The following is a 26,997-nucleotide window of genomic DNA, read 5'->3' as shown; positions in this document are numbered from 1 at the left end:
TGCACCACTTTTGCCTCTGTCTGTACCTCTGGTGCTTCTTTCTGCTCTTCGCTTGCCTCTTTCTGCACCCTCTGTGCCGCTTTCAGCACCTCTGTTGCTTCTTTCTGCAGTTCTCTTCCTTCTTTTTGCACCCTCCTGCCTCTTTCTGTACCCCTCTTACCTCTGTGCACATCTCCTATTTTTTTTCTTAGCCATAAGTATAATACAATACAAATGAAAACAACAAAAACAAAAGATAGTGCATACATAAGGTAAACAACGTTGATGACGAAACTTTTTTTCCCACATGGAATCACAACGCGGTCGTTACAACGAAAGGGTGAACCACGACTTTCAGAGGGGAGGGGGGGAGTGTTCGATTTAAAATCCAACACCTTCCCTAGTGTCCGCACAGACTGGTGTTGGAATAGTAAATTATACTATTTCAACATCCAGCGCCTCCCCTCCGCAAGTCGTGTTTCCGACTTGCGGAGTAATGGTATGCAGAGTCACAACGCGGTCGTTGTAACGACCACGTTGTCATTCCATGCAGAAAAAAAAACTTCGGACAAAGACATATATTCCCATACATAATATACAAAAATAAAGAAATAACATCAATCTAAGCCTGATACAATAACCATCAATAACCATAAACATGGTAGGGAAAAGACAGCATCAGCAAAAACAATAACACAATTGAAGAAAAAGTGTTGAGAGGATAATGAAAAAAATCTAAGAAAGAAAGAAATAGTACATTAATCCTGTGCACCTCTCTTACACCTTTCTGCACCCTCTTGCCTCTTTTTGCTCCTCTGTTGGTTCTTTCTGCACCTCTGTTGCTTCGTACTGCTCTTACTTCTTTCTGCACCTCTCTTGTAAGTTTCTGCACCCCTCTTGCCTCTTTTGGCACTCCTTTTCTCTCTTTCTGCACCCTTGTTCCCTCTTTCTGCACCTCTTCTGCCTGTTTCTGCACCTATGCTGCCTCTTTCTGAACTTCTCCTCCATCTTTCTGCACCTCTGTTGCTTCTTTCTGCACTTCTCTTGCCTCTTCCTGCACCCATCTTCCCTCTTTTTGTAACTCTGTTGCTTCTTTCTTTACTTCTATTGCTTCTTTCTGCACCTCTCTTGCTTCTTTCTGTATAAACAGGGGTACTTTTAAACTGACCTCTGGCTCAACAGTGCACACATGGAAGTGCAGAAAAGGGCTGCTGACCTCTAAACTGCCATGCTCTATTATATGCTATGGACTTAGAGGTAGGTTTAATCTCCCTGCCCTTATATTCACTAGGGACTTACAGAGGAAGTCATGACAATCACAAGGGTACTCCAAACCATAGTGTACCCTAGTGCATGTATGTGTTTTCACTGTATTTTAAGTGCATTTCAGCATAGCACTGGTTCCGGGCCTGGTTAGGCAGAGCTCAGGGTCAGTCAGAGTCAGTTACCACCAGTACCAGTCAGCAAAAACTTGGGGGGTGCCCAAGTTTGTGAGATGTGAGAAGTTGGCCTGGCATATGCTGTCCACTATTCTGAGAACCAGTCCAAGCGACCCTTATTTATGGTAAGTTTAAAGACAGCTTATATAGAAAGCTATGCTAGTGATAGCTGTGGAGAGCAGCCATCAGGCTAAGTCTTGAAGGAAAGTACAGCAGCTTGTTTTACCAGTCTATAATCTCATGAATGACCAAATGAAAGGAGAACCACACCAGGTATATATATAAAATATATGTATTTAATCTAAACACATCCCTCTAGTCTCTTTATGAGGCTAGAGGCAAAAGTACATACAGTAAACTTATTTAGCACACAGTAAATTAGCACAGTATATGTTTAGCCCTAGGGGCGTCACAAATCATATACTAAGAAAGTGGTATAAGAACCATGAGGGACATAGAGGCAAGGCCTAGGGCCAGTAGCACCGCTGGGGCAACCAGGAACCACCCAAGGTAGTGATGCAGGAAACCCACGGGGGACATGTGCAGTGTCTAAGCACAGCTGCGAATCACAATTGACTTCTATATAGAAAGTTGCGTTTAGATTTTTAAAGATTAGGGACACTTAGGAGTGAACATTGGAGTCACTCCTTGACCCCAAGGGAGATTCTTCCATCTTCTAGTCAAAATAGAATGTCGACGACCCAGGCTATATATTGCAGAGTTTCATCCAGGGTTATCTAAAGTCCTAAGGACTGGGTTCCTATACTTATACTAAGTTTAGGGGTTGGACTTACTCTAGGGTCCCACCTATGGAGGATCCAGGGTGGGGGTGGTTACACCCCTTCCCCTTTGTCCAGTTTCGTGCCAGAGCAGAGGCTGAGTGCCCCTGCAACCGGTTTGAACTGGGGTATGCACAAAGACACCAAGTGTGCCCACAGCACTGTCTGAAAAGCATTCACTGAATGCACCCACCCAGCCCCAATACACTAAAGCCTGTCTGGGGAGGTTTTTACACCTCCCTGTGACAGAAAACCTATTGTCCAAGCCTCAACTGCCGGAGTTCCTTCCAGCAGCCGGAGGTCAGTCTTCTGTCTGTGGCTGCAGCATCCATTTTGTGATGCTGGGGCTCTTTTAAACTATTACCGGTCAGGTAAATGTGTTCATGTCTTCTCCCTCTAGAAGGGTGGAACTCTACCCCCGCCACCAGGACTAGCAGGGGGGTAAGATTCCAAAGTTTTTTACACCAAACAAGACATGTTTTGATGCCGCCATTCCAAAGTTAGCATTTACCGCAAGGTTATAATGCACTTAAGAGTATATGGTATGGCTGTATCACAGAACAGCATCAGAGAATAGATTCCGAAAGCTACAGAGGGGTCCTGCTCATGCATGGGCACCCTCCCACACTCTGCCTTCAGGATTGTTAGGGCCTGCCATAGGAGTGATGTATAGGTTTATATGTGTCTGTCATTAAAGGTAGATATAGGTAGCCTCTATCTAGTTTGGGGTCCTGAATAGCAGGGCCCCAGCCAGACTAAAGTTGAACAACAGTGAAACACCAACAAAAAGTGGGGGTAACCATAGTAAGCAGACACTACTCTTCTACACAACCCCCCCCCCCCAAACGCAGGGACATTAAACTAACCTTGACCAATTGAGTCTGCATATTCTAAGTGGAAATATCTGGAGAGTCCATCTGCATTGGCATGATTACTCCCAGGCCTATGTTCCACTGTATAGTCCATCCCCTGTAGGGAAATGGACCACCTCAAAAGTTTGAGGTTTTCACCCCAGTCTGAACAGTGAAGTGAGTGCCTCAGCTTCTTCAGAGCCCAAACCACAGCAAAGGCCTCCCTCTCAATAGCTGACCAACGTTTCTCTCTAGGGGTCAGCCTTCTTCTAACTTGCTGGTCCTGACCTTCATCATTCAATTGTGACAGCACAGCCCCTACCCTCAATTCAGATGCATCTGTTTGGACAATGAATTCTTTGGAGTAGTTAGTACTTTGCAGAATTGGTGCAGTGCACATGGCCTGCTTCAGGTTATCACATGCCTTTTGACAGCTGACTGTCCACTGAACTTTCTTAGGCATTCTTTTTAGAAGTGAAGTAATTCAGGGTTGTCACAATGGATCCATACCCCTTGACAAATCTTCTGTAGTACCCAGTCAGGCCCAAGAAAGCTCTGACCTGTGTCTGGGTAGTTGGAGCAACCCCTTCCATGATGGTTTGGATTTTGCTCTGCAATGGTTGAACCTGGCCTCCACCTACAAGGTGGCCCAAGTACATAGCCTGACTCTGCCCTATCTGGCACTTAGTAGCCTTGATAGTTAGGCCTGCTTTTTGCAGGGCCTCCAAAACATTTTTCAGGTGGACCAGGTGATCCTCCCTGGTGGAGCTAAAGACAGCAATATCATCTAGATATGCTGCACTATAGTCTTCCAGGCCTGTTAGGACTTTGTTCACCAACCTTTGAATAGTGGCAGGTGCATTCTTCAGACCAAAGGACATTACCACTAATTGATAATGTCCACTAGGGGTTGAGAATGCTGTCTTTGGCTTTGCATCATCAGCTAATCTGATCTGCCAGTAGCCAGCTGTAAGATCAAATGTGCTCAGAAATTTGGCCGGGGCCAACATATCTATGAGCTCATCTGCTCTTGGGATTGGATGGGCATCAGTCCTAGTGACTGCATTGATACCCCTGTAGTCAACACAAAACCTCATCTCTCTCTTACCACCCTTGGTGTAAAGTTTGGGTATCAAGACTACTGGACTAGTCCAAGGGCTATCTGAGGGTTCAATCACTTCCAAAGACCAAGAGGGTTCAACGACAACCAGGAGCTGAATTCGAGCTGTCCCACGTCGGATGTCGAGTGCTGCGGTGTCGGTATCCGGATTAGACTAGACAAGCCTTGGCAACAGCAACACACGTAGAATTCAAAGATTGACTTCGGAGAAGACCAGCAAGGTCTGAAGGACTCACCCTTTGGAGGGGAGTCAGGGCACGTCTGGAGCAACCAGGAAAGCCCAAGAAACAAAAGAGTTACCTTCGTGGGGACCCACCAGTCGACGGACCAGGGATCGCGAAGGGGCCTCGAGCAGAAATGCTAGAAGCGGGCCCACGGAACACTCCTGGAGTGTAGGCCCACAATCTTCAGGGCAGATGGTGCTCAGGGCTTGGACTACGGGTAGCCCAATGCACAACGTCAGGGAAGCTCGGGAAGTAGGTGCACTAGCAAATGTGGACGGTGTCCATGAGTTCGAATTCCACGTCTCTCGTGATGGCTGTGGGTCTCAGCTTTGCTGGGATCTAGAGTCAGCCTCGGAGATGTCTGACAGTGTGTGTCCTGTGTCCCAAATTCTTCGGGATCTGGCGGGAGCCTTGAAAATGGGACTGGCAAGATACTTCTTTGGTGCATGTTTGAACAGGGGAGTGACTCCTTGACCCCAAGGGAGATTCTTCCGTCTTCTAGTCAAAATAGAATGTCGAAGGTCCAGGATATATATTGCAGAGGTTCGTCCACGGTAATCTAAAGTCCTAAAGACTGGGTTCCTATACTTATACTAAGTTTAGAGGTTGGAATTACTCTAGGGTCCCACCTATGGGAGGACCAAGGGTGGGGGTGGTTACACGCCTGCCACTTTGTCCAGTTTTGTGCCAGAGCAGGGGCTGAGTGCCCCTGAAACCGGTTTGAACTGGCTTATGCACAGGAACACCAAGTGTGTCCACAGCACTGTCTGAAAAGCATTCACTGAATGCACCCACCCAGCCTCAATACACTAAAGCCTGTTTTGGGAGGTGGTTACACTTCCCTGTGACAGGAAACCTTTTGTCCAGGTCTCCCCTGCCGGAGTTTCGTCTAGCAGCAGGAAGTCAAACTTGTGTCTGTGGCTGCAGCATCCATTTTGTGATGCTGGGGCTTTTTTAAACTTTTACCGGTTAGGTAATTGTGTAAATGTCTACTCCCTCTAGAAGAGTGGAATTCTACCCCCACCGCCAGGACTGGCGGGGGGTAGGATTCCAAAGTGTTTGACACCAAACACAACATGTTTTGATGCAGCCATTCCAAAGTTAGCATTTACCGCAAGGTTATTATGCACTTAAGAGTATATGGTATGGCTGTATCACAGAACAGCATCAAAGAATAGATTCCAAAAGATGCAGAGGGGTCCTGCTCATGCATGGGCACCCTCTCACATAAAACCAAGCACTCTGCCTTCAAGATTGTTAAGGCCTACCATAGGAGTGACCTATAGGTTTATATGTGTCTGTAATTCAAGGTAGATATAGGTAGCCTATATCTTAGTAAGGGGTGCAAGCACCACCTTACCCAGGCTGTAGTAGCAGACCTGTGGTGCCATTTTGCAAGGATTCCCAGGGGTGGCATAATACATGCTTCTGCCCTTGGTAGGCCTCTGGGGTACCTATGCACTTGGTACCTAAGGTACTATATACTGGGGACTCACACGGGTAACCCAGTAACCAATCTGGAGTGTACCTAAAGAATATGCAATCAGTTTAGAGAGGAAGCAGCTAGGCTGGGGTCCTAAAAGCAGGGCCCCAGCCAGACTAAATTCGAAAAACAGTGAAACACCAGCAAAAAGTGGGGGTAACCATAGTAAGCAGATCCTACTCTCTTACATCCAGGGCACAGGATAACTTTTCAACAAGGCCTCTTTCTGCACCTCTGTTGGTTCTTTCTGCATATCTCTTGCTTCTTTATGCACCTTTCTTCCTTTTTCTGCTCATGTCCTACCTCTGTAGGCACAGTTAGAAATTGACATTTAAAAAACCTTAGAAATTCACTGAAAAAACCATAGGTTTCAGGGACGTTATAGTTAGAAATTAGCATTTAAAAAACCTTTGAAATTCATTGAAAAAAACACAGGTTTCAGGGACATTCTAGTTAGTTAGACATTTCACTCGTACAAAACCAGAGTAATTTGGCAGTTATAGTTAGTTGAGCTAACTATAACTCGCGCCCCTGCAATGCACTGCTGATGATGTCACATATTACATCATTGATGACATCGTCACATCTCAAATGACTTCACTGATGACATCATCCTGTGACTGTGTGTTTCTGTAAAGTTTAAATATGTTTTATATATACAAATATGCCAAGGTGTATTGAAGAATGAGTAGGTGTAAATGTGTCTGAATGAATGATTTAGTAGGTGCGTGACTGACTGTATAGGTGAGTGATTAAACGTGTCTTACTGAATGCATGGTTTAGTTATTAAACTATGTGAATGTCTGATCAGGTTGTCAGTTGGTATGTAAGCGGCCGACCTGCTGTAGGTATTACATAATATCCTTCAAGATCTTCTGCCATGTATATGGTGCCCAATTCAATCCTTGCAGACAGTGGAGATCGAAGTGGTGATTTTTTGCCTAGTTCCCACAGGTTTGTACATTTTACATCAAGAAAGAAACGTTGGAAAGGTGGCAGGTGGCAATTCTGTACAAAAATACTTTTCTGTTTCTAGGCTCTCTATCCCTCATACTCTCTCATTAACTTTTCTACATCAACTCAGCATCACATTACTTGGTTTGTTTGCTACCAAATTCTTGGAGAAAATGGAGGAGTCCTTGAACGATTTAATACACCATGCACAATACTTCTCTGCCAGGTCCTCCTCAACCGCTTTGCCTAGAGTTGGATGAGATTGCTAGCTTCCACCTGGACTCTGAGCCACCTAAGCACTCTGCAATGGTATTTACCTTAAAGCCCACCTCCCCGACCAGTTTGAACCTATTGTTCAAAACCTAAACCCACTTATTCAACCTTATAACCAGCATCAAAATGGATCTTAAACGTCCCGATATGTCCCCATCTGATTAGGCATCTGCTTTTCAAAACCTTTAAATGGAGCTGCATTGCTGCTCATCCAATAAAACACCTGGTTAGTACATGTTTGGAAAAAATCAGCCACAATTCCACTACTCTTTCTAATTACAGGTCAAATACATATTATGCATGTTCTAATTATAGTCTCTGAAATAATTGCCATTACTCTACTCTAACTCCACCTAGACTCTTGGAACTGTGTGTCACCCTTCCAGTCAGGGTTTCAACATTAAAATAGCACAGGAAATCCTCTAGTTATTTTTTGGGACAGCATTCTTTTATTTACATATGGTGGAGCTGGCTCTTTGCAGGTCAGGCTGAACCAGCCCACAGCATTAGACATTCTGGCCCACTCCATCTTTCTTGAGTGGGTATCAAAAGCACACTCTAGGGGCATAAAATGGTTACGCTCCTTCCTCTCCAATAGTGAACACAGGCCAATTCACCTCTCAGGAAGTATCTCAAGGTATTATTCTGTTTTCTGAACTCAACTGTTCTATTTTTTATTTAACATCCAAGTGGTACTGCTATTTCAGTACCTCAACAAAACTCAGGTGACAATACAGTCGACAACACTCAGGTCTGTATAGGATTCTCCTCTGATACCTCCCCTTATGAGAACCCTGAACAAAATTCAAGCTTAAATGAGTGTTTACTATCTGCAATTAGATTGCCCCAAGACTGACATTATTTTGGGATTCACAGGAAGGCAGCGTGTGGTGTCAATCTCCACTCTAGAAATATTTGAGCAACCCTAATATAAAGGCCTCCAAAAGGATTAACAAACGCTTGGTGTTATCTCTGACTTAGATGGGACGTTAACCTCTCAGCTGGCATCTTTGGCATACAGGTGCCTCCTTCAACTTACAGACATGTGGTTCATTCCCATACACATGAAACCTATTTAGTTAGCTCCAGCAGTTCAATACTGGACTGCCTGTATACTACCATATCGGCTTTCCAGATTAAGTGCTTCCAGAGAGCACAAAATGCTGCATATACATTGGTTATTGGTATTGACAGGAAGGAGCATGTGTTGCAGTCTAAGTGATCACTCCATTGGCTGCCACTAAGTGACAGAATACATTTCGAAGTAGGATTTTGGGTGTATAGTGTTTCAGCAACCTAAGACAGACACTTATAACCTCCCAACCCATACACACGCACACTCTTTATTTCTCTATCTCTCTGGAGTGAAGACAGGACTCCCTTTGCCTGGAGGAAAACTCAAGTCCATGGGTGATGGACCTTTCTTTTTGAAACTCCTTACGTGAGCCGACATGCATCCAGTTTACCTGATTTTGAAAGCACTCTTATAATGCACCTGTTTTAAGGCCGGACTTTGGTGACTAATTTATTTGTAAATGGAAATACTTTGTTTATAAATGCTGCAATAGAACTTCATTCATTCACATTAGTGTAACTATACATTGTAGACATTGCTGCTGAATGAAGGATGTCATTCATTGAGTATATCACACAATATGTAACTTATTTTATTTATACTTTACAATGTTTTTTAACATGCCTATTGTATATTTGTAACTTAAAAGCTCTGTCATTATTAAACATCTGAGTAAGCCTGAGTTTAATTATGTTTTGTAGGAAAAAGAAGATGATAAATCAGAGCCTTCCAGCACCCAGCAGCAGAAGAGTCCACAAGGCCTGAGTGACACAGGGTACTCTTCTGATGGAATTTCAAGTTCACTTGGAGAAATCCCAAGCCTTATCCCAAATGATGATAAAGATTTACTCAAAGACCCTTCAAAAAAAGACTCATTCTCACAGGAGAGCAGTCCTTCAAGCCCTTCTGATCTCGCCAAGTTGGAAAGTACTGTCCTTTCAATTTTGGAAGCCCAAGTGAATGTACTAGTTGATGAAAAATCTGTGAAAAACAATGACCTCTATGGAATGTATGCAGATCAAACACGGGATAGACAAAGAACAAAGCCTGTTCCAATTACTCCTGAATCATGCAGCTCAGATGAAGAAGACCTTGAAGATATTCAAGAAGAAGATGAAGAAAGTGTTGAAGAAGAAGGTCAGGGAAGAATAACTTCTAGAAAAAGCTTCAAGCATAAGATTGAAGTAATGGATGATGAATCATCCAGGAGACAACATCATGACTCTTTGGAGGATAGTAGTGAGAGTGAAAATTCACCAGTACCACAACGAAAAAGGAGGGCTAGTGTTGGATCCTCGAGCAGCGATGAATACAAACGGGAAGATAGCCAAGGATCAGGTGATGATGAAGAATTTATTCGTAAACAGATTATTGAAATGAGCGCTGATGAAGAAGCTTCTGGTTCAGAAGATGAAGAATACATAACCTCCCATCTAAAAGAAAAAAACACAAGTGAAAACCAGAAGAAAGATGCAAAATCAAAAGCAGCAGGAGGAAAAAACAAACGTTTAACCAAAAAAAGCAGCGCAAGCTATGATGATGATGGAGGCAGGCGGCATTCATGGCATGATGATGATGAAGAAACATATGATAAAAGTCCAGAACAAAAATGTAGAGATAGCAAAAGTCAAGAAAGTGAAGACATTTCTGCGACAGGAGGGGGAGGCCTTCGTCGTTTCAAAACTATTGAATTAAATAGCACTATTGCACATACATATGCAGAAGAATCTGAAAAACAAACAAGTGTTTTATATTATGATGAGGAACCAGAGCTGGAGATGGAGAGTTTAACTGACTCCCCAGAAGACAGATCACGAGGAGAGGGATCATCTAGTCTACATGGCTCAAGTTTTACTCCAGGCACATCACCAACATCTGTATCATCTCTGGACGAAGATAGTGACAGCAGCTCTAGTCACACAAAAGTTCCTAGTGAAAGCAAGCAGCAACGCAAAGCAAGGCATCGGTCACATGGTCCTGTCCTTCCAACTATTGAAGACTCTTCAGAAGAAGAAGAGTTACGGGAAGAAGAGGAGCTATTAAAAGAGCAAGAAAAGCAACGTGAAATGGAGCAACAACAAAGAAAAGGTTCCAGTAAAAAATCAAAGAAGGACAAGGATGAACTTAGAGCACAAAGAAGAAGAGAACGACCAAAGACACCACCCAGTAACCTTTCTCCAATTGAAGATGCATCCCCAACAGAAGAATTGCGGCAAGCTGCAGAGATGGAGGAGTTACACAGATCATCGTGTTCTGAATATTCACCAAGCATTGAATCAGAGCCTGAAGGGTTTGAAATATGCCCAGAAAAGATATTAGAAGTACAGAAAGGTTACAGATTACCAGTATCTGTTTCCTTATACTCCCCAACTGATGAAAGTGTTGCAGTTACTGTGAACAAGGAAAGATACAGCAAAACATTGAATAGTGGTGATGATGATGCATGTGAAGAAATCATACATAAACCTACATATCAGGCTGAGAAAGAAAGCGATGAAACATTTGAAAAAGAACCTCTTTATGGAGGGATGTTAATCGAGGATTATATTTATGAATCTTTAGTTGAGGACACATACAATGGGATTTTAGATTCTAACGTTGAGTCTAACCTTGTTTCCAGCCGAGAAGAAAGTAGTGTATTTACTCAGTACATTGAAAGTCCCAAACAAATGGATGTTCATGATGGCATGTGTGTTGATGTTGTGCAGAACATTGCTGACATGACTCATGATTATTACAACTTAGACTCTTCACTCCCATTTGCACCACAGGAAGATATTGTGTCTAGCTCCTACATTATGCCTGAGAGCCACGAGATTGTACTGTTAGACAGTGTAATTATTTCTACTGGGGAAGAAAGACCATTATTGGATGCAGACGCTGCTTATGAAGAACTTATGAAACGGCAACAAATGCAGCTAACCCCAGGCTCTAGTCCTACATGCCCTTTTTCTGAATTTATGCAAACACCAGAAACACCTGTATGCACTACTGCAGACTTAATTGCGAGCAGTGATAAATCACTTGCATCAAGTGATTTTGAAAGTCTTTCGTATAGCCCTCCAGAAATGTCTCCATTCACGCCGCTGTCAATACCTGATGTAAAAATTACTCAGCACTTCACTGCAGAAGAAGACTTGACCAATGAATTTGTGAACGAATATGTAAGAGAAATTCAGATAACATCTTTAAGCGAATCACCATCCTCAGATTTACCAGATGTTGCAGAAAGTTTTACATCTGTATTAGAGTCTGAGGTATCTACAAACACAGAAGAGGCTTTTACAGTGTATGATAGAGTCTTAACTGATGTTCCCAAACATGATACTTCAACAGACAAATATGTTGCACAGCATAGAGATTTTGAAGAGGTCTATTCAGTTTCCCAAGGAGATCAATGCTTCCCTGCAGATGAGAGGGAATTGCATTCAGGTATGTTATATTCAGACATGCAGAAGTCTGACAAAACCTCTTCAGATGCTATTGTGGCAATTGACATGGCCATTGCTCGCAGAGGCACAGAAACTGTTGATCATGTGATCATTTCAGTGCCAGATGTTGTACCTCCCACTGTGGCAGTAGAAAAAGAAAAGGAAAATGTTTTTGAGACACCAAGTGTTCCTCCATTACCATTAACAGTGGTGGCAGCAAAGGGGGGAAAAAGTACTTCTGACATTGCAATGTCTTCCTTTTCAGAAGCAAGAAATAGCTTTACCTCCTTTGATTCTGTTTCTGAACAGGGGTCTACACGTAAAGCAGGTGTACCTCTTTCAGAAGCAGTGCCCACAAAAGGCCCACACATTGCTGGTTCTGTTTCAACTGGAACCACAAAGACTATGATCGTATCATCCGTCCCTTCATCTGCTACGTCTGTTACATCCAAGGTGTTCTCATTCTTTAGAAGTTCCCCGATGGAACACTCTTCCCAGCAGTTGCCACCACCTCCGCCTCCACCACCCCCACCCCCACCTCCACTTCCCCCTCCTCCACCACCACCACCTCCACCTCCTCCTCCACTACGGGATTTACCAAAGCCGCTATATTATCCAAAGAGGAAGCCAGCTTTAGTGGCAGTAACAGTAACATCAAGTATACCATCAATTATTAGAGGTGATGCAACGTCAAGTTCAAAAGTACACAGCCCACCTCCTCCAGTACCACCAAAGCCATCTTCAATTCCAACAGGATTTGTATTCTCTCACAGAACATTTGATGGTAGCAAGCCCCCAATCGCTCCAAAGCCAGCACTTCCCCAGCTCCTACCCTCTACACAAAAGCCAGTTGATATGCCTTCCAAAACAACACCCTTGTCTGTGAGCACACATATGACTTTGAATTTATCTCCAGCAATGGATTGCAAGTTAACATCTCCTACATCTCCGATGTCTCCTCATTCAAATAAATCTTCACCTAGGTTATCCAAAACATCACTGGAGACTTATGTTGTCATTACATTGCCATCTGAACCGGGAACACCCACTGAGTATGGACCTTCTCATACCACAACCTGCTGGCCTCTTGCATCAACCACATCTGAACAAATGCCACTGATTATGCCAACATCAGCTACTATTAAACCATACACTAATGAAATTAGGACTCAAGATATAAAAGATCTGAGCATTTCAGCACCTAAAGCTTACAAGGCTATGCCAACAGTTACTTACTTAGCGGAATCAGAAAGTTTTCCTAATGCACTGATGGATTTAGCAACTGCTGATGTCACCAAAACTGCTGTATCTTTAGTAAAAAGTGCTTTCAATTTTGATAATGTTGCCATTACCATGCCCACAGAAACATCATTAAAGAAAGGTGAACGTAAAGTGAATGGTAAAATATATTTGTCTAGTGATGTTATTGATCTTACTACCTTAGCCAGTGAGGATATTGTAAAGGCGGAACCAGGGATGGCTATTTCTTTGGATCTTTCAGCTGTTTCAAAAGATGTGCGATGGCAGTCTAGTGGTAACAGTCTGTCTTGCCGACAAATTAGTGCTGTTCAACCATCTATTGTGAATCTCAGTACAGCATCAACAATTCCTTTGGACACATTAACCACTGAAATGGTCACAATAATGTCATCTACAACTACTGTAAATTACGCAGTGAGTTCCGAAAGTGTTGCTGACCTTGGCATGTCAATGAACGAACCTTTAAAACTAACAACATCTAAGCAATTTGAGCCGGCATACAGAATAACTAGCACCCCTACTTTTGCCGCTAATAGAGAAGAGGTGCCAATAAACTTGTCATTGGTTACATCAGCACAAGCAGCATCAAGAACTACAATGAAACCTGGCCTTGTGTCCTCTGTTGGCATCACAAATGGGTGGTCTGATAACTCTGGTTCATCAGAATCTGTTGAAATTGGGGTGGTTGACCTAAGTACTTCAAAAACTAGCAGAACAATGGTAACAGTAGATGAAACATTGTCAGCAGTTGTTACTGAAATATTAGTAGATGAGGAAAAGCCTGTTGACTTAACTGCAGGCCGAAGAGCTGTTTGCTGTGATGTAGTTTATAAGCTACCTTTTGGAAGCAGTTGTATATCGCAACAACCAGTCACTACTCTGCCTGAAGATCGATTTGGATATAGAGATGACCACTATCAATACAACCGGCCAGGGCAATATGGCTATAAAGGGATGGGCGGTATGAAACCCTCCATGTCAGACACTAATTTGGCAGAAGCTGGTCTTTTCTTTTACAAAAGCAAGAATCAATATGATTATCACACTGATGCAGCTGTAGACTTAACTTCGGGCAGAGTAACTACAGGTCAGTATGATATGGTGGCAGATCTTTCTGTAAAATATAATTGTGGTGTATCCCATCTCATTTCAGGATGACTTTTTTGTTATTTTTACCTCTATTATGATTTCTTTTGGACATTGTGGCAATTTTTTTTTGAAGTACACATGTATATTTTTTTTCCATTTTGAATATGTGTTTTGCACACAGGTTCTTGTATGTGCCTGCATGTTCCAACAATTATTTTGCTTCTTAGCTCAATAAATCATTAACTTGAAGATTTGCATGCAGTTGTATCCATTACATCGATCAAGATGGGATGGCTTTCAGAATCTGCAAAACACCATCATATTTGGAAACTGGACAATAACTGTGCCCTATAATTTCAGGTGATTTTAGGAACTACTCAAGCAAGACCAACAGTCCCTACCCAGAGACGCGACATGTGATTTCTGGCATCGGGATTAGTGCACCACAATATTCCCAAGCACGAATGACTACTTCCCTAGGATCCCAGTTTGGAATGGGAAATGTTTTAAGATCATCAAATGGTATTGTATATTCGTCTGTTGCAACTCCAGTTCCATCAACATATGCCATCACCACACAACCTGGTTCTATTTTCAGCACAACAGTCTGCGACTTATCCTGCCTGAATGCACCTGAAATTATACCGGCAGTATCTACTCTTCATCAGGACCAGCCTCAGCCTAGAGCATACAGCTTCATAACAACACTTTCAAGTGGCAATGATGTTGCTAACAGTGAAACAGAAACTGGTTTGCAAAATGTTACTATGGATGCCATCATTTCAAAGCAGGATGACATAGCACCTGTTTTAATGGCAGATTCAGAAACTTTCCCTCAAGCAGCTGAAGATGAAGTTACACTTATGGTTGTATCTGAAGATGGAAAGCAACAAGAACTTCATTTCCAGCGCGAACTCCTTGAACTTGAGAAACTTCAACAACAACGTTTTGCAGAGGAGTTAGAGTGGGAACGCAATGAAATTCAAAGGTTTAGAGAACAAGAGACATTCATGGTTCAGAGAAAACTTGAAGAGTTGCAGTCCATGAAGCAACATCTCCTATTGCAGCAAGAGGAAGAGAGGCAAGCCCAGTTCATGATGAGGCAGGAAACTTTAGCTCAGCAGCAACTACATCTGGAACAAATCCAACAACTTCAACAGCAACTGCATCAGCAGCTCGAAGAACAAAAGCTACATCAAGTTTATCAGTATGACTATGACCCTTCTCATTCGCCACAAGCATCTGCTGAACAAACTATAATGGAAGGGCAGTTACCTACAGCAGAGAATGCTCAGTTTTGGACAGGTGATGGCACAATCACAACAGCCTCACTAGTTCTTGGCACCGAAATGGCTCAAAGTCAAGCTTGGTACACAACGCAGACAGATGGAATTACTCAATATATTCCTCGTGCTGGCATGCTAAATTCTGTTTCAGAAATGTCTCTTAAAGATATAGATCTAAGAGAGGACAGACAACTAAAAAAGAGAAGTTCCATGCCTAGGCTTCGTGATCAGTATGTTGAGCAAGACCAAAAAGCAACAGAAGAGGCATCCAGATTCTTTAAAATGATAGTTGACAGTGGAGTTCAAACTGACGATGAAGATGCAACAGATAGAGGTTACACAGGAAGGCGAAAAAAGACTAAAAAGAGTGTTGATTCAAGTGTTCAAACTGATGATGAAGATCAAGATGATTGGGATATTCAAACACGGTCAAGAAGAAGATCTAGAGTGAGCAAATATGGTAACGGAAGCTCTGATGGTGAGAAGGTCAAGCAGTTTTCCAAAGTGTCCAACATTGCTGTGCAAACAGTGGCTGAAATGTCCGTGCAAACGGATCCCTCTGGGACAATCAAAACACCTTCTGTGAGAGCTCAGTTGGATTCTAAAGTTGAGATTATAAAACATATCTCTGCTCCAGAAAAATCTTTTAGTGGCAAGAGTTTGGCCTGTCAAACAGGAACAGAATCCGAAATGCAAAGCACTCATTATGTGACTGACACATCTCTGCAGAAGGATAAAAGACGTCCAACACCTTTAGAAATAGGTTATTCATCTCATCTCAGAGCAGATTCCAGTTTACAAGTTGTTCCTTCTCCTCCCAAGTCTCCCAAAGTTCTCTATTCACCCATATCACCTGTTTCGCCAAGTACTGTTTTGGAATCTGCTTTTGTTCCATACGAAAAGAATATTGTTGATGATGTTAGCCCTGCAAAGTTGTTACAGACTGATATTATCCAGCTTCCACCACCCAGTCCAAAAGCAGCAAAGATGATGCAACGTTCCTTGTCTGATCCAAAACCTTTAAGTCCAACTGCAGAAGATGAGTCCCAAAGTCGATTCCAGTACTCAGATGGTTACATGGTAAGAAATGTTTTATCATGTCATTCTGTAATAATGCAGACATTCTGAATCTTGTTTCAGTATAATATATGCACAGATTAAATTGCGAGTGTCAGTTTTCTTCATTTTAATTTGGCAATTGTGTTCAAATAGTATTTTTGTTTTGAAATACCTCTTAAGTATGCATTTTAACAAAAGTAGTTGCACTAAATTCTTTCATGATATTTGCAGTCGGTAGACTGAACACTAAGGAGTTTAAGGGAGTTTGGACTCCATATTCCAGTGCAAGTCAATCATTATGTTCTGTAGTTAGTCAGTCTCTTCAGAAGTGGTTAAATGTCATCTTATGTTATTTGGTCTTTGCATACTGCTTTTTCAAAATACGCAGTTCAGTTTCTACTCTCTATATAATGCGTGCATCTAGAATAATTTGAAGTTGTTTCTTAAATAATCTGCCTGACAAGAATTAGATTTTCTACTTCAATCCGCACCACATTGTAGGGCAAAACTATTCACAATGCTAGTCATGGCATGCTATATTAGGCCAACTCAAAATGACAGCTAGGCTTAATTTTTATTATGTTTCTTATACATTTCTCAAGCATATTTTAGTGGGGTGTAAAAGACTGGATGTACATAATATTGCTATAGATTTATTGGATAGTGACACTAAACGTACATTTTAAATTACAATTGGAAATCAATTTCAATTCTGTGTCAAGGATTGTATGTGTGTGTTTCACGTACTGACATTTATGTCCCATACTGTTTGCCATTGTTTAATTTGAAGGGTTGGCAAAGTGTTTAGATTGTAAAATATACATTATGCAAAAACATTAAATTGTTTGAAGATTACATTGACATGGAGATGTACAAAGAAACAGGGCAGGGTATTATGGGGAGTCGTAAGATAAGACAATGCAGAACAATGCATTCAAGTGAAAATGTGGGCAAAAGTATAGGAAAAAGTTTTCGTGCTTCAACATTTTGAAAGTAGTCCGCATGATGAGAGACACAATAAAGAGATGTATTCTACTCAAAAAGAAGAGTTGATTTATTCTGTAGTGTACCATTCCTTAAAATGTACACAAAAATTATAAATATTATTAAAATATAGAAAAACATATGTAATTGCTATCAGAAAACAACTGAAATAATTTTAAGGTTACCCCCCACATGCATCATTGTTGGTATTTGCGATTCCTAAATTGCGAAAATTAAGGAATCGCAATTTAGGAATCGCAAATACCTATGCATTAAAAATTCGCAATTCTTTTTGCGATTCCTTATTTTTCCTTATTTGCGATTCCCAATTTTGTGAATCGCAAATAAGGAATCCCTTTACATTGATTCCTATGGGCCTAGAGGCCCATAGGAATCAATTGGAAGGCATTCTCATTTTGCGATTCGCAATTAAAGAATCGCAAAATGAGAATGCAATTTCAAGGGTGCAGGGGGGTCCAATGGACCCCCCCTGCACCCCTGAAATGTACCTGAAAGTGCTTTTTTCACACACACATGCCGAACGGGCATGTGTGTGTTTAAAATGAAACTCTCAAAAGTGCATTTTTGAAAGTTTTCTGAAATTACCATCAAGGTTAACTTCATGTTAATTTACCAGTTCTAATTTGCGAATTCGCAATTTAAAAAAAATCATGCATTGCATTTAAGAAATCGCAAAATTGCGATTTCTTAAATGCAATCGCAATTTGAGAAATCGCAAAAAAATTGCGATTTCTTAAATGCAATCGCAATTTGAGAAATCGCAAAAAAATTGCGATTTCTTAAATTGCGAAAATAGCAAAAAGCTTCATGCATCCCAAAAACGGGATTTGCATTCGCAAACGGACGAATTTTGCGATTCGCACCGTTTGCGAATGCAAAAACCCTTGATGCATGTGGGCATACGACTCTTGATTCATTTTGAGTCTCACAGATTAAGTAGTTAAGTTAATTTATTTATTTATTTTTTATTTTGAGAGTTTTATACAGCGCGAACAAGATCTTTGCAGATATCAGAGCGCTTTACAGAAAACAAAAGCAAGGGATAAGAAAAACAAGCAGGTATTGAACAACGTCTCTGATCACAGAATAAACAAAAGTAAATAAAAGGGCATCTAAAAGGGGGGGAAGTTACACCGAGGAGCATACTAACTCAAATAGATACAGATAATACAAAGGTGCAAAAATATCCAGGGTCAATGTTCAAGTGAATTTAGCCATGAGGATAGCTTTTACTTCCTTCTTGAAAAATGCAGTGGAGGAGATAAGTCTGGTTTCTGGGGGGTGCATTCCAGATCCTGGGTGCCATTCCTGAAAAGGATCGTTTATAAGTTTTTTTCCTTCCGGAATCTTCGAGGTTTCAGAAGAAGATTTTTTGTGCTTCTAGTGTTTCTTGAGCCACCTGAGATGGTCAGCTTCTGAGTGAGGTAGCTGGGTGAGTTATGGTGTACAGCCCTGTGAGTCATACAGGCGATTTTCAAATGGATTCTGGCTTCGAAAGGCAGCCAGTTCAGGGATCTCAAGTCAGGGGAGATATGTGAGCGTTTTTTTGATCCAGTGATGAGTCTCGCAGCAGAGTTCAGTGAGGCTTTTAGGGGTGCAGTTGTTGATAGGGGGAGTCCACAGAGGGCAACGCTTCCGTAGTCTATCCGAGGAATGACTAGGGCTTGTACTGCAGTTTGAAAGTCTTTAGCTGGGAGGAAAGGTTTAAGTTTCCTCAGAGTATTTATTTAAAAGTTAGCTCCCTTTATTGCCTTGCTGATATGGTGTTGCATATTGAGGTTGGTGTCCAGGTCTATGCCAAGGGATTTCGCGGAGTCCACGATGGTAGGTTGGATGTTGAGTGCAGTTAGGTGTTTAAGCCAGGTTTGAGTGGTGGAGATTTTTGCAGGTGGTGTGATCAGAAGGAACTCAGTTTTCAGAGCATTAAGTTTGAGGTGATTTTCGGCCAGCCATGTTTGGGTGTTTCTGAGCGTTGAGTTCAGCAAATTGATGTCTTCGGGGGATTGTAATTTGAGATAGAGCTGGGTGTCGTCAGCATACATATGAAAGTTTACATTGGATGCTTGTAACAAGGTGGAGAGAGGCTCCATGAATAGGTTGAACAGTGTTGGGGATAGGGAAGAGCCTTGTGGGACGCCTAATGTAACAGGCATAGGTGAGGACATCAAGTTGTTGCTTTTGAATTTCTGTGATCTGTTATGCAGAAAGGAGGTAAACCACTTGAGAACGGTCCCTGATAGACCCATTCTGGTATTTAACAGCTCGAGTAAGCTCGTGTTTGACAGTGTCAAATGCTGAGGATAGATCAAGTAAGATGAGGAGGCAGGTATCATTCTGATCTAGGATTTGGAGGGCGTCATTAATTATGTGTGTCATAGCTGTCTCTGTGCTGTGACCTGATCGGAAACCTGATTGATGAGGGTTGAGGAGGTCAAACTGATCAATGTGTTTTGTTAACTGGAGTTGCACGCATTTTTCCAACAGTTTGGCCAGGGTGGGGATATTGGTAATAGGATGGTAGTTGTTCAGGTCTGTGGGGTCAGCTGTTGGTTTCTTGATAATAGGTGTGACTTGACTCACTTTGAGGGAGTCAGGGATGAGTCCTTGTTGAAGTGAGCTGTTAACAATTTTGGTCCACAGTGGGAGGAGCAGAGGGATAAAGTATTTTACAGCGTTAGCTGCAAGAGGGTCTGTGAGGTGATTAGAAGGTTTCAGTGTACTGAGCAGTTTGCCAATTGTTTCTTCTGAGTAGGTGTCAAATGAGGACGATGCGGCATTGTTTTTTGTTTCAGTGGGTGTTATGCTGTGTGGGCTAGAGTAACGGCTAAGGTCTTTTAGGAGAGATCCTAATTAATATCATATGAATGCTTGTTTTCTGAAAAAAGGGTGTTGACAGAGTAATGTAGTCATAAATAGAATTTGTTGCAGCGGGTATAAAACGAGCAGGTTTCAAGATAATACATCTTATGCTTCCTATCACTTTTCCACACATGAATTAAGCATGTCAGTAACTTAGTTCGTAATTTCAAACATGTTTTGGGTTACTAATATTTTATTAACACCATGCAATAGATTTTAAGTTGGTTCAATGTTCTTTTCAAAAGGAGATTCAAGAAAGTTTCACTACATTATAAACATCAGAAAAGAAAAACCGAGGGGTCTTCTGACTTGATGCATTGTATAAACAGTTACATTGTCTCATGTTTTCTCTTTCCAGGTGCTTTTCTGTTCAATGTAATAGTGTACTGACAATTAATGTACCATTTGTTAAATTCAGAGAAAGTATATATAAATATAAAAGTGTATTTCTTGGCTTACTCTATATATTTTTACATAGTTATTTATCCATACAAATGTTTATTTTTTATTGTTATTACATGTATGTATTTGTTTTGTCTCGGTTTATTTTAATAACAATACTACTGAAGGCTTTTAATAGAACCTACATTAACAAATAAATGAGTCCAATTTAGACAAGAAAGCATTGGTTTATATCCCTCTTCTGTGCTACTGAACACCTGTGAATACACGAGTGTAGGCCAGCGAATTGATTTTCAGAAACAGTGAAGAATTGAGTCAGGGTGGCCACTAAGCAGGGTGCAACTTTTTGCAATGGGTAAAATTAATCACCCAAGGAACTATCTATAATTTCGGATTCCAAAATTAATCACCCAAGGAACTATCAATAATTTCGGATTCCAAAACCAAACTGTCAGTGTTGGTGCAGAACACACAGAGGCACACAGTGCATACCTTGCATGCATTGACTGCCCATTGCTCTGTTACCCAATTATGACATCATTGGCTGCGGTCCTTACACAATCAGGTTCTGACAGGTCTGTCGTGGAAAACCAAATTAATGGACAGGTCAAGTAATTGAAAACGCCTGATTTAGAATTAATGGAACAAACCTGGAGGAAGTCCAGATTTGGCTGTATTTATTTCATGTAGTATGCTCCAACCCCAGGTCAGGCAAATTGATCGCTAAATATATTACCAAATTACCCTTTGTGCAAACTCCCTATTTTGTTAATCTTCATAAGGCAGGTCTTGCCTACAACTTTGCAGTCAATCATTTCATAATTAAGCAGATGCTGGAGAGCTCAAGTGTGCATATGTGAAAGTAACACAACACTGCTCTTTGGGAAGTAAGATAATAGGTCTGTATCTAATGGCTGTGGAGACAATTGAGTTATTTTGCTGCCTGACTTGAAAAGTTATGCATAAAAAAGGAGTTATTTCTCTTGTTGATATGAAAATTCACTTGCTGAGATGCTATAACTCTTTGACGAGGTATGTTAAAATCTGATATCATCACTGTTCCAATAACATGGTTAAAAAATACATGCATGTGCATAATGTTTCATGAAGTTTTTGCACAAGTACGCAACAGTTCTCTGTTCTTCAGTGCACATTACATATACATTGTTGCCATGCATGTGTAAACTGCAGTTTGTGATCGAAACCAAGTCTTAATCTAATCCCTCCATCAGTTACATGGATTCTATCTGTTAGTAATTCTGGAGCATACTGTATTGTCAAACCATGACTGTTCATCTGCTTTTGGATATTTGGTTGATATTGCCTACATATTTCTCAAAGGTGTACTGCTTGCATCAGATGAGGTGGACAAAGGGGTTTCACCTGCAGTGCAAACACTCTTAGTTACTCTTATGGTTGTCACTACAAGCAGCTTTTTCATTTATCCCCTTTACTTAGACCAGTTGCGTCTGTTGTACGTAGTCAGATCTCAGCAATTCATTTGTAGGAGTAGGTCCACAAGAAGAGTTGATCTGGGAAGAAGGGAGTTTGCTAGTATATACTGGCGGCAGGTGAAATAGCAGATTTCATGCAGTTCAGGTCAGTGTTGGCAAGCTTTGTAGGTAGATCTTCAATTATATTTTTCTTTGGAGCCACTGCTGTACTTCAGGAGGAGTTTTGTGGTTATTCATACTCTGCTTCTTATTTTTATAATATTGTTACACTTGTGGAAAATAATGAAATATCTTTTCAAGTTTTTATATTTATCATTAACATTTTGAAATAAAAAAACATACAAACAGCACAATTCACAGAGTTATTGATAGAGAAAGAAAAGATTGCAAGCCTAAAATAGTTAAGCAAGTTCCAGCACAAAAACTAAAGAAATGTGCTTTTTGTAAGCCTGGATTATTGAAACTAGAAGTCAGAAGCTTTCTTCTTACTCACTGTGACTTATGCGGTTAATATCATGAAGTGTTTTTATCAGTGGTGTCCTTCTGTTTAGTTCATATCTTTATTACCATTCAATTTTACTCTGGACAAGGACCCAGGCATCATTTACATGCAAAGAATTGTGAAAAAAGTACTCATTTATTTTTTGGGTTTCAAGCAGAGTGTTGCTGCTTGATCAATCAATCAATCATTTGTAAAGCGCACTACATACCCGCGAGGGTCTCAAGGCGCTGGGGGTGAGGCGGGGTGGTGCTACTGATCGAACAGCCAGGTCTTGAGTATCCTCCTGAAGGTCAGCAGGTCTTGGGTCTGTCGTAGGCTCAGTGGGAGGGTGTTCCATGTCTTGGCGGTGAGGTGGGAGAAGGATCTCCCCCTGGTGGTTGCGCGGGACAGTGGCTAGTGAGAGGTCGGTGGAGCGTAGCTGGCGGTTGGGGATGTAGGAGAGCCGTCTGTTGAGATAGGCTGGGCCGGTCTTGTGGAGTGCCTTGTGTGCGTGGGTGAGGAGCTTGAAGGATATCCTCTTGTTGACGGGGAGCCAGTGCAGGTTTCTCAGGTGGGGGGTGAAGTGGCCGTGGTGTGGTACGTCGAGGATCAGTCGTGCCAAGGCGTTTTGGATGCGTTGTAGTCGTTTGATGAGCTTGGTCAGGGCTCCCGCGTAAAGGGCGTTTTCGTAATCGAGTCTGCTGCTGACAAGGGCCTGGGTGACTGTCTTTCTTGTATATGTCGGGATCCATCTGTAGATCTTGCGGAGCATGCGGAGGGTGTTGAAGCAGGAGGAGGAGACGGCGTTGACTTGCTTGGTCATTGAGAACGTTGAGTCGAGGATGATTCCCAGGTTGCGTGCGTGGTCAGTGGGTGTCGGGGCTGCCCCCAGTGCCGTCGGCCACCAGAAGTCGTCCAAGGCTGAAGGGTTGGAGCTGAGGATGAGGACCTCTGTCTTGTCCAAGTTCAGCTTCAGACGGCTGGTCTTCATCCAGTCGGCGATGGCCTTCATTCCTTCTTGGAGGTTGACTTTGGCGGTGATTGGGTCCTTGGTGAGGGAGAGGATCAGCTGAGTGTCGTCGGCGTAGGAGATTATGTTGAGGTTGTGCTGTCGGGCTACGTGTGCAAGCAGGGCCATGTAAATGTTGAACAGCGTCGGGCTGAGGGGGGTTTCCCTGGGGTATGCCGCAGATGATCTTGGAGGCTTTGGAACGGAATGGGGGGAGGCAGACGCTCTGGGTTCTGACGAAGAGGAAGGAGGTGGTCCAATCCAGAGCCTTGTCTTGGATCCCTGTGGCGTGGAGGTGTGCACGTACTGTGCGGTGGCAGACGGTGTCGAAGGCAGGGTCCTGATGTCGTCGGTGTCAGCGATTAGGGCCGTCTCTGTGATTTGGTTGCTCCGGAACCCTGACTGGGAAGGGTACAGGATTCTGTTTTCTTCGAGGTATCGTGTTAGCTGTCTGTTGACGGTTTTCTCGATGACCTTGGCCGGGAAGGGGAGCAGAGAGATGGCCCGGAAGTTCCTGAGGTCTCTTGGGTCTACCTTAGGTTTTTTGAGTAGGGTGTTGATCTCGGCGTGTTTCCAGATCTCTGGGAAGGTCACGGTCTCAAGGGAGAGATTGATGACGTTGCACAGGTGGAGTGCGATGGAGCTACTTGCTCTGTTGAAGACGTGGTGCGGGAATGGGTCTGACGGAGAGCCAGAGTGGATAGTGTGCATGGTCTTGATGGTGTCATCAATGCCCACGCTGGCCCAGGCTGGCAGGGGGTCGTGGCCGATGATGTGCGGAGGGTCTGTTGTGTTGCCTATCTGTTGGGGCTGTCTGGGTGTTGAAGCTGTTGTGGATGTCTGCTATCTTGCGGTGGAAGAAGGTGGCGAGGGAGTCTCACAGGGCTTGCGACGGCGGGATGTCGTTGGTGTTGAAGCTGGGGTTGGAGAGTTCCTTCACGATGTTGAAGAGCTCCTTGCTATTGTGTGCGTTGTTGTCGAGGCGGTCTTTGAAGGAGGTCCTCTTGGCTGCCCTGATGAGGTGGTGGTGGTTGCGGATGGCATCCTTGTGTGCTGTGTGGCTGTCCGGAGTTTGTTCACTGTGCCATTTTTTCTCCAGTTCCCGGCAGGCTTGCTTGGAGGCTAGGAGTTCTAGGGTGAACCAGCTGGCCCTCTTGCTGGTGTCTCTGTGGGGGGGTTTCTTCAGCGGGGCATGGGTGTTGCCCAGTCCTCGATCCAGTGTCTGAGGCTGTGGGCAGCGTCGTCGGTGTTGGAGGGTTCGTTGAGTGGGCTCAGAGCGAGGTTTGCGAGTAGTTGGTGTGTGGTGGGTTTTTGGAAGGCGAAGTGGATGCAGCAGTGGTCGGTCCAGAGGAGTTTAGTGGTGTGGCTGACGGAGACGTGCAGGCTTGAGGAGAAGACAGGGTCGAGTTTGTGGCCGGCGGAGTGGGTGGGCATTGTGACGAGTTGCTTCAGTCCGAGGTTGGCAAGGTTGTCGATCAGGGTTGTGGAGTTGTTGTCATTGTTGTTCTCAAGGTGGAAGTTCAGGTCTCAGAGGAGGATGTAGTCGTGGAGGTCAGGGCGTGCGTGCTGATCAAGTCGGCGATGGAGCCTTTGAACTGGGGGCGGGGTCCGAGTAGTCGGTACACGAGGGTGCCTCTGAGGGTGGAGTTAGGGTCTGTGTGGATCTGGAAATGCATTTGTTCAGCGGTGCTGAGCGCGTCATCGGTGCTGGTCGAGACCCTGATGCTGTTCTTGTGGACGATGGCAATTCCTGCTCCGACTCCGTTGGTGCGGTCTCTGTGGGTGATCGTGTAGCCGTCTGGGATGGCTATGGCGATGTCTGGTGCGGAGGAGTCGTTAAACCAGGTCTCTTTCAGGAAGGCGACGTCCGGGGATGTTGTGTGGAGCAAGTCCCAGAGCTCGACGGCATGCTTACGTGAGGAGTGGGTGTTCATTAGTATTCATCGGAGGTGGTTGGGGTCTTTTTTGGCGGGTGGTTCGTCGGCTCTGAGGCCGGTGTAGCTGCAGTTCCGGCAGGTGAAAGGACCGTGTGTGCGTTTCCGGCGGCTTTGAAGCAGGTGTAGCTCTGTCCGGAGTTGAGAGCGTGCAGAGTGCTGGCGGCGGTTGTCGTGGCGGGTGCGGGGGCCAGAGGTTCCGGCGCTGAGCGCGGTCCAGGAGCAGATGGGCGCAGACCGGCTAGCCTTAGGCGCACCTTTGGCACGCTAGTGGCACGCCCATGCAGCGTCCGGCATATATGAGGAGGTGGGGGGAGGAGCAGCTGGGAGGCGGGAGGTGGGGGCAGCGAATGGGCAGTGGGCAGTCAGGGGGCCTGGTCGCAAGCGACGCAGTGGCCAGGGCGGTGATGGACAACGAAGGTAACAGAAGGAAAAAGGGGCACAGAAACGAGGAAAAATCAAGTGGCACAGAGGGTAGAGGGGCACAAAAAAAGAGTGGAACAGAGGGCAGAAGGGCACAAAAACAAGTGGAACAGAAGGCAAAAGGAATTTTTAATTGGAGCAGAGCTATTTCATCTTTTTTATTGCCTCGGAACAAATTACGTGGTGTCCTGACAACTTAACATTTCTAGCTCAGAAGAAAACGACAGATACTCGATACTAAATAACTTTGAAATTAGATACTACACAAATCAGCTTTTTAATCAACAAAGAAATTTCTGTGAATACATTTAAGTATTAAAACCACTCAGGAAAACATGACAGGTCCCTCATTGTCCACTTCCATGTGGTGTTTTGAATGCTTCATCCCTTAGGTTAATTCACAACTTGAAAGGCCCATCTTGAGGCCCCAACTTAAGGTCCCACATACCCCTTATTTTATGAGGAACAGATGAGAAGAAGCACTATATTTCAAAACCGTAGTCCTAATGTTCAGACTCGATACCAACTGAAAGTCCACTTCTATGTCATACTTCCAATATTATACCTATTAATGTATTGCAGAATGTAGCTCATTGGAAAGTACAAACACCCCTTGGTGTCACTTTATGTTTACTCTGGTTGCAGAGGTTTGCAGTATTTTAATAGATACCAATATTGCTCTGGTCACCATGATCAATACCAGGTTGAGCTATATATATATGGTAGATACTGGCTTTCTAAACTGCTAACTTGACCATCTCTACATACATAGAATCTGTATTTATAGAATGCTAATGAAAATCTCATTTGCAGCTTTCAAAGAGATTTCATTTGCTCTTTCTTGCGAAAAACTCACTTGCACGTCTTGTTTGAGAGAATCACAATTAATTATACACTTCCTGATATTTCAATCTTGGCTGGTGGCGGAGTGTGATTTGCCACAGTGCAGATCTCTTCCTTTTCAGCATCCTTTCATTCAGCTTTTTCCCTTCTGCTGTTGCTTCCTGCATGTCAATATCATTGGACTTCTAAGAATTATTTGTATCCTATGTGTGTTGACCATTGTAAATATTTAAATATAGCAGATGTATTATATGTTGGTTATTGTTTGGCTCATTTATTTGCACT

At 43.1% G+C, this 26,997-nt stretch overlaps 1 protein-coding gene across 1 annotated transcript in view; it reads left to right on the top strand.

Moving 5' to 3' along the window:
- The window catches only part of PCLO (piccolo presynaptic cytomatrix protein), a 1,621,199-nt gene that overhangs the window by 555,554 nt on the left and 1,038,648 nt on the right, over positions 1 to 26,997 (top strand). The window contains exons 5-6 of the mRNA XM_078674179.1: positions 8,879 to 13,955; positions 14,318 to 16,323. Of these exons, the coding sequence (XP_078530305.1) occupies positions 8,879 to 13,955; positions 14,318 to 16,323 (7,083 nt within the window). The remainder of the gene's footprint in view (positions 1 to 8,878; positions 13,956 to 14,317; positions 16,324 to 26,997) is intronic.

This window comes from Lissotriton helveticus, chromosome 1_1, assembly GCF_964261635.1.
Source record: "Lissotriton helveticus chromosome 1_1, aLisHel1.1, whole genome shotgun sequence".
In the NCBI taxonomy this organism is placed as follows: domain Eukaryota; kingdom Metazoa; phylum Chordata; class Amphibia; order Caudata; family Salamandridae; genus Lissotriton; species Lissotriton helveticus.
Note: the sequence above shows the minus strand (reverse complement) of the source record. Positions and strands in the feature narration are given on the sequence as shown.